Below are 12,021 nucleotides of genomic sequence, written 5' to 3'. Positions count from 1 at the left end.
ACACTATACATCACAGACACATTTCACAGTGTGGAACAAGAACAAATCACAAGAGAATATATATAGCATGACTCCATTTATGGAAACTTCGGAATAGGGCAAAACAAAATATATTGTTTAGGGGTCCATATGTATGTGGAAAAACTTAAGCCAGGAAAGTTCCCATGTCAGGGGAGGGCTTCCCAACCTAGACTGAACAATAGAACCCCTTCAGGAGCTTTAAAAAAGATTGATGCTGGAATTTCCAGCCCAGACTGATTAATGGGGTGCAGAATCACAGAGAAGGGGCTTTCTTAAAGCTTCCTGAGGGGGCTTCTAATGTAGAGCCAGGGTTGAGAACTGCTACCCTAACAAGGAAGGAGAGGCATGTTTCTATTTTGTGCCCTGAGTGGTAGTTATATGGGTGTTACCTTGTAATTATTCTTTAAATCACAGAGCTGTTTATGTACTCTTTGTATGTTTGTTAGATTTCATAACTTAAAGTGAAAGATCTAGTCCCCAGAGTAGTCAGATCCATAGAGACAAAGGAGAGTGGTGGCTACTGGAGGCTGGGAGGAGGGGGATGGGAAGTCAGTGTTTACTGGGACAGAGTTTCAGTTCTGCAAGATGTTGTGACAGTTGTACAATAATGTGCGTGCACTTAATGCCACTGAACTGTTCACTTAGAAATTTGCCCAAAATGGGCAACCTGAAAAATACACAGGTTGTATTTTACTACAGTTCAGCAACAAGAAAAAATCAAACATTTCCTGTCAGCTAGAATTGAGACAGAAACAGCCAAATAAAAGACCACATACTGAACTCAGCAGAAAGCAGCCTCCATGATAAACATTTACCTCCTCAGCAAATCCTCAAAACCATACTATGAGGTAGGTACTTCTGTTAACTCATGTCCAGAGAGGTGAAGTCATTTGCCTAACACCATATGGCCAAGTGGCCTAGCCAGGCTTTGATCTTAAGTTTGTCCGAATGCAGAGCCCAGGATCTACAAGCATGGCCTTACTGCATGCTGGGTACTGCCCTCATTCTCCTCAGGCCCCATCCCCACTGCTTTCCAGTGGAAACAGAAGGAACAGAAGGAGGACTATTGCTGGTGCAGCCCCAGGCACTGTAGGCTCCTGGAGAAATAAGGGGGCAGAGGTGCCAGAAGCTTCATGGGGGCCTCCCTGGGCCTCATGCCTGGAAGATGGAGACAATGCAGGTGGAGATGCAAAGGTAGCTGGGCAGCCTGGGAGGGGGTCAGGCGGAGGCGTCTGAGGAGGGCTTCATCTGGGACCTGGGGTGGAAGAGGCATGTTAGCATTCAGCCAGGTTGAGTTCCAATCAGCTCTAACCAAAATGGAAGTAAGAGGTACCTCCTCCTTTCCTCCCTCCGTGTCCATAGTTCTTCATTTCTCCTCTACACAAACACATACACATAGTCATACTATGGCAAAGACCAGCTAGGGTTCACCAAATCAGTTTCCACCTGGCACACAGTTAAACATTTCTGAGTCCCTCTCACAGTTGGGTGAGGCCATGTGATAGTTTTAGCCATGGAACAGGAGTGCAAGAATACGCCACTTCTAGACCTGGCTCACGAAAACCTCCCACCTGGACCTACACTGTACTATTTCCATCTGCTGGCTGGATAGCAATGGCCTGGGTCCCTGAGTGACTGGAGTAAAGCCCATTCCCACCGCACTCCCATGAATTAGATTTAATGTGGAGGGAAATTACTGTGTTAAACTCATACTTTGGGGTTACGCTAACACCCACAAACTGTGTTTACCCCTCATACCAAAGAGACCTAAAGAACAGCAGACTTAGAAGGGCCTTGAGAAATCAGTCAGTTCAAGTCCCTTATTGAACAGATGGGCAGAATGAGGCCCAAGTAGGGGGATGTTACTTGCTCAAGGCCACACAGTAAGGCAGGGCTAAGACAGCCTTGGAAGCCAGGAGGGCTGCCACTCCGTCCCAGACTTCATAGCTTATGTCTGAAGGTGTTGCCCACCCTCATCCCACAGCCTACCCCCCAAAACAGCAGGAAAGCAGGTTTGGGTACCTGTCTTTGGGGCTTGGTGCTCTCAGCTGGCAGTAGAAAGCGCTGGCCCAGGACAGTGCCCACACGGGCGGAGTATGTGTGATCCCCAAGCACAGGGCAGAGCTGTAGTACCATATGTACCTGGAGCTGACTGGGGAATACTGGGGGACAGGAGATATAGGATAGATGGTGGGTAGCTGGTGTTTCTGTCCTCCCCCAGGATCATCCCTCCTCCTTTCACTGGGGAAACACCACCACTCCTGTTCCCAGATCCGGTGATTTCAGAGAGGTCCATGCAACTAACCCTGCCTCCAGAGCAGGATGCAAGACCCAGTCATAACCATCAGTCCACCTGGCCTGTGGGATTTGCTCATGAAGAGATACAGCCCTGAATTTACTGTTGAAGCTACTAGAAATAAGGAATGCTTCTTCCTGGTGGGGTACAGGCCCGGAGCTACTGGAGCCCCTGGCCATCTCTACCTTCACCAGAGGAAAGCCTGTGGGAGAGAAAGATGCCAACATGCAGGAGGCAAGAAGAAATGAAAGAACTTCCAGAGGACATCCTCTGAGCCTCTAGATCAGACTATACCTAAACTTTATGTGAGCCAATACATTCCCTGTTTGGGGCTTACACCAATTTGGATAGGTTTTTGGAAAACTTGACAAATAGAGAAATGGGGGGCTATGTGCTAGGCATGGTACAAAGTGCTTCACATATGTAAATTTCTTAAATCCTCATGACAGCCCGATAAGGCAGGTCCTATCATCATTCCCATCTTACAGGAACACTGAAGCTCAAAGAGAAGTGACTTGCCTAACAACCATAAGCTGGGATTGAAACCTAGGAGCTTATTCTCCTTCTGTGTCTGGCAATAAGGTGGACTGGATAATCTAAAAACTCTTTTGCTATAAACCACCTAGAAATACCAGAAAAATGTAATAATCATCCTTTTAAATATGCAGCTGGGTATATTTAGGAAGTAAGGTCCTCAAGACTAAATCTAAACAGAAAACAGCACACAAGAGCCATTTCACCTATTCTAGGGATGCTGTAAATCTTGGTATCCAGGGGCCTTGGGTTTAAATAGCTACCTAGGGGCCAAGGATGAAGCTCTGGTACCCAAATGAAGACCTAGAGGGGCTATATCTTCAGTGAAGGAGTAGACCAGGAGGAAAAGCCAGCCACTGATGAAGGCAGATGATTACTTTAGGTTTGGACAAGGGGAATGAAAAAGTTCCTCTGAAAATTCACAACATGAGCCTGTTCTCACATGGGTTTGGGACTCAATACTAGAGTGACCTGTGAACTTCCAGTTGAGACATTAATATTTAGATCTTGAAGTAGTGACAGCTCTGGGGCATTTGGCAGAAGCAAAGGCAGAACTTTTCTTGAGGGCCCTACCTACAGTGAGGCAACAAAAGATTTCCACAGATAAAGGTCCAGCTGAACCTGAAGTCACAATCCTGAATCAAAGAGCAATGAAACAACCTACCAAGTATGAGAGTCAGCATGAAACACCATAGGATTAGGCCCTCCAGAATTTCCAACAATGAAAATATAGAAATACAGTATCTCTATGTTTTACTTGACTAAAGACAAAAAAGAACAAATAGTATGAGAAAAGATGCTATATATATTTTAAAGGCCATTTTTACTTGTAAAACAACCAAATAGAAATACTAGAAGTGAAAAATACAGCGAACGGATGGGCTGACCTGGCAGATTAGATCCAACCGAACAGAAAATTATTCACCTGGAAAATAGGTCTAAAGAAATTACCCAGAATGCAGCAGGGATGAAGAAATATGAAAATGTGAAAGAGACCTAGCCAGTGAATGAGGTCAGACCTATCTCTTAGGCATTGAAAAGGAAGAGAATAGAGGAAATGCAAGAGGTACAACATGTGAAGAGAACTTTCTGGAATTGCTGGAATATATTAATTTTCAGATTCAAGAAGCAAAGTGAATTCCAAGCAAAATAAATAAAACTCAACCCACACACCTAGATTCAGCAAGTGAAACCACAGAATACCAAAGGCAAAGAGAAAATCCTGAGACCAACAAGTAAGAGAAAAAAAAAAAAAAAAAAAAGATGGGCTACAAAGGAATGACCATCAGTCTGATCCAGCAGAAGTGCTGCCTCCTCCAGCTGGGCCTGACTACCTTGACCCTTAGACTCCATTCAGTGCTCCTCACGATGCCATTTATGCCACCACCTTCTTCCCACCCCCCGTTCCTCCCCCAGCCAAATACAGCTGTGAAGGCTGGCTAGGGACCCACCTGTCAGTGGCTGCAGCTGGACCAGGGCACAGCCAGAGCCCATGGCCACCACATGGAAGTGGCTGAGGGTCCTCTTGACACCTTCTTGGAAGTCCTTTCGGGATGGAGACTTCACTGGAATTACCTGCAGTGTCAGCCCCCCAAGAATAAACATGCTTCACACACACCTGGCAGCTACACCCAGACCCTCTCTGCCTCCAACAGATGGAGCCATGGTATAAGCAGTGGTCATTTGCCTGTTTTAGGGTACAGAAGAGCCAGCCACCCCAAGTCTATACCCTTGACTCCTCTGTAGGGATAATATATTTGGAAAGTCCCCTCCTGTTCCCTCCCAGACTGTGACTCACTAGATCAACACCATCAATGTGTTCCAGCTTCAGAGCTGCTTGGATATTCCCCTCAGAAGTAGCTGGGATCCCATCGGTGATAGCCCTGAGAAAAGCAGGAGGAGGTCACAAGGTGACTTGCCAGGACCTCCCTACTGCCATGGGAGCCTCCCAGCACCTCTTACCAGTAGGTGGCTGTGGGTCTCCGGGCTCTCCGTGAATAGATGAAGAACTTTTGGAGGTGGCTTGCTGTCTGAGGACAGCTGGAGAGGAGTACAAGCCCAGAGGTCTCTCTGGAGAAAGAGGATAAATCACAAAAGTTAAAGTCCCTTGGGCTCACCCACAAAAAAAGGGAGACCCCTTGGAAGGAACACCGATGTCCTTAAGACCAAGGTGGTCACACCGGTACTATAACCCAGACTTCCTCTTGAGAAACAAGACTTTTTCATGTTTGGTAATAAGACTACATAATTTAATGTGTTTTTCATCCTCTCTCGGTCCCCAAGGAGCTCAGAGCCAAATGTCATAACAATTACCACCAATTGCTGAATGTCTACAATGTGCTGGGCGCTATAATAGGAATTTTGTATACATTGGTTCATAATTAAATTCCCCAGGAGTCTATGAGTTTGTGGAATTTCAGAAATATTTCATCTCAAGTACCAGCTCTAATTGATGGCAGTTGGAGGAAAGAATATCATGGATCAACTAGCAATGCCTGCCATGATCATGGGTTTGGAGAAGTGACTGCACATTGTGCATAGGTATGATTTGCTCTATTTTTATGATTGAGGGAACTGGGGCTCAGTGAGGCTTCATGCTTTGCCTAAGATCACAGTTTGTGCACAAGGATTTGAACCCAGATCTGTCCGTTCCCTCTTCCTTGCATCCTTCCTCTATGATCCCAAACCAGCCTATGGAAAATGTCTCAGCTTACTCCCAAGCAACTGTTCCCTCACCCAAGACAGAGGCCTGTCCCGCTACCTTCCTATCACTCTCCACCACTTACTTCCCAGATGCTTGGACAACATGGAGCTCCCGGTCCCTAAGCCCCAGGGACTGGCTCAGCTCTGGCAACACAGAGAACAAGGTCAGCTCCCCTGGTTTTCCTGGGGGAAAGAAAAAGAAGTATAGATTTTTCTCAGAGGCCTCTGGCTTCATGCCACCACCCCCTTCTTTTCCTTATCTCGACCTTTAGAGCCTTCAAACCTTGTTCCACTGCATCCCCTCCTCCAGCCCATACCTGTCACTGGTAGACCCGGTGGCTTATTCAGCGTCACAAGAGGTCCTAGAACATACATTACATGAGCATCAGTGACACAGAAGCAGCAGTTAGAGTTTATAAAATACTTTTTAATTTGGCTTATCTTGTGGCCTGTTACAGCTCTCAGACATGAATTGTCAACCACATCCTCAACTGAACTTCTTTCTGTCCTTGGCATATACTAAGCTTGTTGCCACCTTAGGCTTTTTTTATACTTGCTGTTTCCTCAGTCCCAGATTTTCACCCGTCTGGCTCTTTCATATCATCTTGGCTCAAATGTCACCACTACAGAGAGGCCTGAATCCCCAATCTAATGTCTGCCACACGGTCACAAAGTCCTGTTTTATTTATAGTAGCGATCAGTAGTAAGTACCTTGTTCATTTATTTCCTAGTTAATCCATTTCTCCCACTAAAATACTGGCTTCCTGAAAGCAGGAACCATATCTATCTTGTTCGGCACTGTCTAGTTGTGCCTGGAACAGTGCCTGGAACAGAGCCTGGAACACAGCCTATGCTCAATAAACAGTTGAGAAAATTAATAAATCACTGGAGACTCACAGAAATTTTCCTAAAGTCACACAGCAAGCTGATTACAGAGCCTAGATCTGACTCCAAAGCCTGTGTTTTGTCCATAAATAATTTTTTAAAGATTTTATTTATTTATTCATGAGAAACACAGAGACATAGGCAGAGGGAGAAGAAGCAGGCTCCTCAAGGGGAGCCTGATGTGGGGCTGGATCCTGGGACTCTGGGATCACGCCCTGAGCTGAAGGCAGACGCTTAACCACTGAGCCACCCAGGCGGACGATAAATTTATTATAGCAATTCCTATGACCAAGTGCCTACTACGTTCAAGGCTCTGTAGTTATGTGCACCCTCACACCCCTATCCCCAGGATGCTGAGGCTCAGATTATGTGGCTGGTTCCAGGTCACACCACTAGTGGGAGACAGAACCCGGATATGACCCCCACAGCTTTGGCAGGGAGCCCAGTCGGCCCGAGAAGGCTCTGAGCGGCAGGCTCCCCTCCCACCCCTCACCTTTCTGGTCCACCACGGCTGCCCTCAGCGCGTCAACCAGCCCCTCCCGACTGAGGTGCTCTAGCTGCAGCAGCCCTGGGAATGGCTGGTCCCCCAGGGGCCCCGACCGTTTGCTGGATCCTCGATGTCGCAGCTGATGTCTGAAAAAGGTAGGGTAAGCAACAGGAAGATCACTCGTTTCCTGAGGTGTGTCCACTCATCTCCACACGCCTTAAATCCTGCCACCTCCTACACATGCCTCAGAATGCCTGGATGAGCTTCCGGAAAATTCAGGTACAACTGGCCCCATTTTGCAGAGGAGGGAACCGAAGCTCAGAGAAACCAAGGGAGTAGTTGAGGGTCACACAGTAGTGGCGGGTCCCGTGCCTTCCTAACTCCAGATCCCATGCACACCTTGCACACCTTACCCCGGGCCCCTCCCCATCCCACCCACACGAAGGGGCGGAGGGAGACGTAATCACCGGGCTTCGGTGCCAGAGCCTGCGGCCCTGGACGCTGTGCGGACCCCTGGCCCCCGCCGCCAGCCACCCCAGACCTGGCCCAGGACGCGACAGCCACCCATCTCTGCAGCGGGGACAGTGCGCATGTGTCCGGAAGCCTTCCCCGCCGCCGCCGCCGCCGCCACCGCCCCCCGGCCCCGCCCACAGCGCGCTGGTTGGTCGGCTTGCCTGTCAATCAGCCAGCAGGCTGGCTCAGAGCGGTAAGAGGTGGAGCTTTGCCTTCGCCCAGGAAGAAGGTGCTGTACCGCGTGTCTGTGCTTTTGGGGAAATCGAGGCACGGAGCAGAGAAGGAATTTACTCGGGATCAGAAGACCTGTCTTTTTTTTTTTTTTTTTTTAAGATTTTATTTATTTATGAGAGACACAGAGAGGGAGAGAGAGGCAGAGACACAGGCAGAGGGAGAAGCAGGCTCCATGCAGGGAGGAGCCCGATGTGGGACTCAATCCTGGGTCTCCAGGATCACGCCCTGGGCTGAAGGCGGCGCTAAACCGCTGAGCCACCTAGGCTGCCCAGAAGACCTATCTTAAGACAAAACAGGAACGAAAGATTAAGGTACTCTGATTACCATTCCAATTCTTAGGAGTCTCTGACTTCAAAAAACCACCATTGTGCCCAATTTTGTAAGGTAAGTTGAGAAAAAAACTAAGACACTCTTTGGTCCAGTAAACTTCCAAGAACGGCCTGGTGCATAATCAATACAAAAGGAGAAAAGGGCCAGAGGTAGAATGAGATTCACTACAGCATTATTTATCAAAACAAATCTCAAAACTGGAAACATAAATTGTCCTAGAATAGCTTTATAAGGGAAATCTAATACATCGCCAATTCAACTTTTTTGTTTTAGATTTATTTATTCATTCATTCATTCATTCATTCATTCATGAGAGACACACAGAGAGAGGCAAAGACATAGGCAGAGGGAGAAGCAGGCTTCCTGTGGGGACCCAGGATCATGACCTGAGCCAAAAACAGATGCTCAACCACTGAGCCACTCAGGTGCCCCTGATTCAACATGTTTTATGGCAAACTCTATGCCAGACCCTGGCATCTTTGAGTTGGAAACACAGATCAACAAGACTGAGGTGGTGCCCACTAGAAGTTCACGGAATGCACACAGTCAGATCACAGCATCACAGCCCACCTTCCTAAACCCCATGCAGATGCTGAGAGAGTGAAGGGAGAGGAGCCAAGTGAAATCAGGCAGCAAGTCTAAGCATGCTTTGTGATGGAAGGGTTGTGAAAAACTAATAGTAATTCACCAGAAGAAAAATGTATTGGGAGAAGGGGAGGCAGAGGCATGGAACAACAGGAGAAATGAGATGTTAAGTGAAAAAAAAAAAAAAAAAAAAGCAAAGAACAAAATGGGTTCTAGCCTATAATTAAACTATACAAAATTTACATGCAATCAGTATATTGTTTTCCTTATTTACTAAGAGCATTGTAACTTTCAATTCACTGTTTGCATTAGGAAAAGACTGCAAATGAAACTAATTCATCAACAGAGGAGTGGCTACTTATTGTAGCATATCCATACCATGCAGCCATTAATTCAGGAATGTATATGTCTATATGTGCTGATAGGAATTAGTCTCCAAAATGTATTAAAGCAAAAAAGGAAAGAGAAGGACAGTGTAACTAGAAGATGCGTGTGTGTGTGTGTGTGTGTGTGTGTGATTTGTATCTATTTATTACATTTTATTTCTCTGCATTTCTGAAAGGACACACAAAAATGAGATGGTATTTGCTTCTGGAGAAGGAATCAGAGGTAAGAAGATAAGTAATGATTTTTACTCTTTGGAATTGTGTAATTTTTTAAAAATCTCATTGATATACTTCATCTACATACACATGAAAACCTTGGTTAAAATCTAAACTATGGGGGAATCCCTGGATGGCTCAGCAGTTTAGTGCCTGCCTTCAACCCAGGGCACGTGATCCTTGGGTCCCAGGATCAAGTCCCATATCGGGCTCCCTGCATGGAGCCTGCTTCACCCTCTGCCTGGTCTCTGCCTCTCTCTCTGTGTGTCTCTCATGAATAAATAAATAAATAAATAAATAAATAAATAAATAAATAAATAAAGTTTAAAAAAATAGGTATAAATAACTTTTAAAAAGACTATATATGATTCTACTCACATAACATTTTAGAAAAGGCCAAGTATATTGGCAGAAAAAAGTCAGGAGTTGCCAGGGGCTTGAGTGGGTGGAGGATGGGGATCAGAAAGAGTATAAGGAACTTTTTGGCATGCTAGAAATGGTGGTTGCATGACTATAAATTTGCCAAAACTGGGGTACCAGGTGGCTCAGTTGGGTGTCCAACTCTTGATTTTGGCTCAGGCCATGATCTTGGGATCGTGGGATCTAGCCCCACTATGGGCTTGTGCTCAACATGGAATTCGCTTGAGCTTCTCTCTCTCCCTCTCCCTTTGCCCCTCCATCTGAGCGTGTGCATGCTTGTGTACCTGTGTGCATGTGTGTGCTCTCTAAATACATACATACATACATATTTTTTTAAATTGCCAAGATTAAAAAAATTTTTTAATTGTCCAAACTTAATTGTCTATGTCTTAAAAAGGAAAATTTTAGGGAACCCTGGGTGGCGCAGTGGTTTAGTGCCTGCCTTTGGCCCAGGGCGTGATCCTGGAGACCCAGGATCGAATCCCATGTCGGGCTCCCAGGGAATGGAGCCTGCGTCTCCCTCTGCCTATGTCTCTGCCTCTCTCTCTCTCTGTGTGACTATCATAAATAAAAAAAAAAATTAAAAAAAAAAAAAGGAAAATTTTATTGTATATAAATTGTACATCAGTGACTTTTTAAAAAAATATATTTTATTTATTTGTTCATGAGAGACACAGAGAAAGACAGAGACATAGGCAGAGGAAGAAGCAGGCTCCCTGTGGGGGACCTGGGATCACCACCTGAGCCAAAGGCAGATGCTCAACCACTGAGCCACCCAGGCATCCGGAAACTTATTTTTTTAATTCAAAGATTTAAAATAATTTTTGGATAGATGTACACAAATAGAAACAGAACTGGCAAGACATTTGGCAAGAATAGAAGAGGTTTTATCTTGTTATGGGTTCAGACAGTACTGTGCTTTGTCATAAGGCCCCACGGCATTTTAGAACCACTCTCCTGAAAGGCCTCCTGTGCTTTCATAAGTACCAGCTTGAGCAAAAGTGGAAAGAGTAGGGCCCGGGGGCTGGAACACAGTGTGCCTGAACTGCAACAGTCCCCATCTTGGCTGTGGCACTTGGGCCACAGGAGGGGCCATTCCCCCACTTGGACTGGCCTCTGGCTCTCCTGAGGCCCTGTGCTCTCTGGAATCTTTCTTTCATATACCCTAGCCTCATCAAAGGCTGCCCTCTCCTGTTCACTGCCAATAGCTGCTTAGTCTCCAAGTTTCTAGAAGAAAAGAACCTAATTTTCCCTGGGCTGAGAGTGCTCAGTGCCAAGAGACCATGGTCAGTCACTCAAGACTCACTTGTGAGGGTGCCTGAGTTGGTTGGCTCAGGTCATGATCCCAGAGTCCTGGGATCAGAGCCCTGGATTGGGTTTCCTGCTCAGCAGTGAGTCTCCTTCTCCCTCTCCCTCTGCAGCTCATCCCTCTCTCTGTCAAATAAATAAAACTGACTACATTAATGTAAAGAAAAAAAAAAGAGGAACAGGTAGGCCGCAGCCTCTGCAAGTGTTGACCAGGAATAGCTTCTATGCTGGTGATTATGCCTCCATGCCGGAAGGCCTACCCCACAGAGCCAGGATAGCACAGCACCAGGCCTCTAGTCATAAATGCAAGAGCAGGAAAACCCAGAATAGAAAGTGTTTCTGCTAGCTCTGCAGCTCTTCCCACACATGGCTGCAGGTTTGGATCAGCTGCCAGCAATAACTTTCCAGACTCTAGCTTTGGTAACATGGGACTTTGTATCTAATAAACCCAAATAGATATTATATGCAGAGGCAGAAATGACATGTTTTGAATCTGAGAGTCACAGAAAAAAGCACGGTCCACCTACAAACTCAGCCTTTCATGTTTTTATCTTGTTTGAGTTGCTCTATATTGAAAAATTCCAGCTCACACTGATGAGAAACTAATATTCTTTGAGGCTAAGTAAAAGCTCATTTTGAAATCTGAAGTTGTTATGAAAGATAACAACAAGAAACATGAAAGATAAGTTGTCTAGTAAGCCAGGGAGAGCATTGATGGAGGGTTGTGTTACAGCCTGAGTAGTACTTTCTCTGCTAAATACTTAAAAGGTTGTAATAAAATGTTATGAGAGAAGTGCCTTAGTCCTACCCTGCCATTCAAAGCCCTTCTGATGGTCAGATTTCCTTTAGAAATTGAACTTTATCATATTGATTTACATGGTCTGCTCAAGTCTCTGATTAAGCAGACATTAGTTCCAGAATCAAATATCTTTTTTGTTGGTAGAAATATTTTTTGTTGTTGTTGGTAGAAAAAGTCCTGTTTCCTGTAACCCCCACGTTTGGGAAAATGGCTTGACAATAGATTCCTCTCGTCCCTTAGACCTTTCCAACCTTGCAGACAGAACTCCAGACCCTCACCCACAAAAAACACAGGCAAAGATGGA

General features: G+C 45.8%; 1 protein-coding gene across 3 annotated transcripts; it reads right to left on the bottom strand.

Annotated features, from left to right (window-relative positions):
• Window positions 1–61: 61 nt before the first annotated feature.
• On the bottom strand, window positions 62–7,556 carry RPUSD3 (RNA pseudouridine synthase D3). 3 transcript variants are annotated; one of them, XM_025450455.3, is made up of 9 exons: window positions 7,394–7,553; window positions 6,933–7,072; window positions 5,872–5,916; window positions 5,638–5,737; window positions 4,814–4,921; window positions 4,650–4,734; window positions 4,303–4,426; window positions 2,044–2,183; window positions 62–1,276 (listed from the first exon to the last, which is right to left on the bottom strand). In XM_025450455.3, exons 1-9 carry the CDS (start codon window positions 7,516–7,518, stop codon window positions 1,085–1,087), a joined length of 1,059 nt encoding a protein of 352 aa, XP_025306240.1. In that variant the 5' UTR covers window positions 7,519–7,553; the 3' UTR covers window positions 62–1,084. The 3 variants fall into 3 exon arrangements, with proteins under 3 accessions (XP_025306240.1, XP_048954571.1, XP_025306248.1); XM_049098614.1 differs by lacking the exon at window positions 2,044–2,183; XM_025450463.3 differs by lacking the exon at window positions 62–1,276 and having other exon boundaries at window positions 2,066–2,183; window positions 4,303–4,469; window positions 7,394–7,556.
• Window positions 7,557–12,021: the final 4,465 nt, after the last annotated feature.

This window comes from Canis lupus, chromosome 20, assembly GCF_003254725.2.
Source record: "Canis lupus dingo isolate Sandy chromosome 20, ASM325472v2, whole genome shotgun sequence".
Taxonomy (NCBI): Eukaryota; Metazoa; Chordata; class Mammalia; order Carnivora; family Canidae; genus Canis; species Canis lupus.
Note: the sequence above shows the minus strand (reverse complement) of the source record. Positions and strands in the feature narration are given on the sequence as shown.

Bases quoted from the DNA above. Each gene is read 5' to 3' on its own strand.
- RPUSD3 (XM_025450455.3), bottom strand. From the start codon at position 7,518: ATGCGCACTGTCCCCGCTGCAGAGATGGGTGGCTGTCGCGTCCTGGGC. The intron at 5,738-5,871 runs GTATGGGCTGGA...TCTTTCCCCCAG, and splicing joins ACCGGGTCTACCAGTGACAG to GAAAACCAGGGGAGCTGACC. The intron at 4,427-4,649 runs GTGAGTCACAGT...CTGACACTGCAG, and splicing joins ACATTGATGGTGTTGATCTA to GTAATTCCAGTGAAGTCTCC.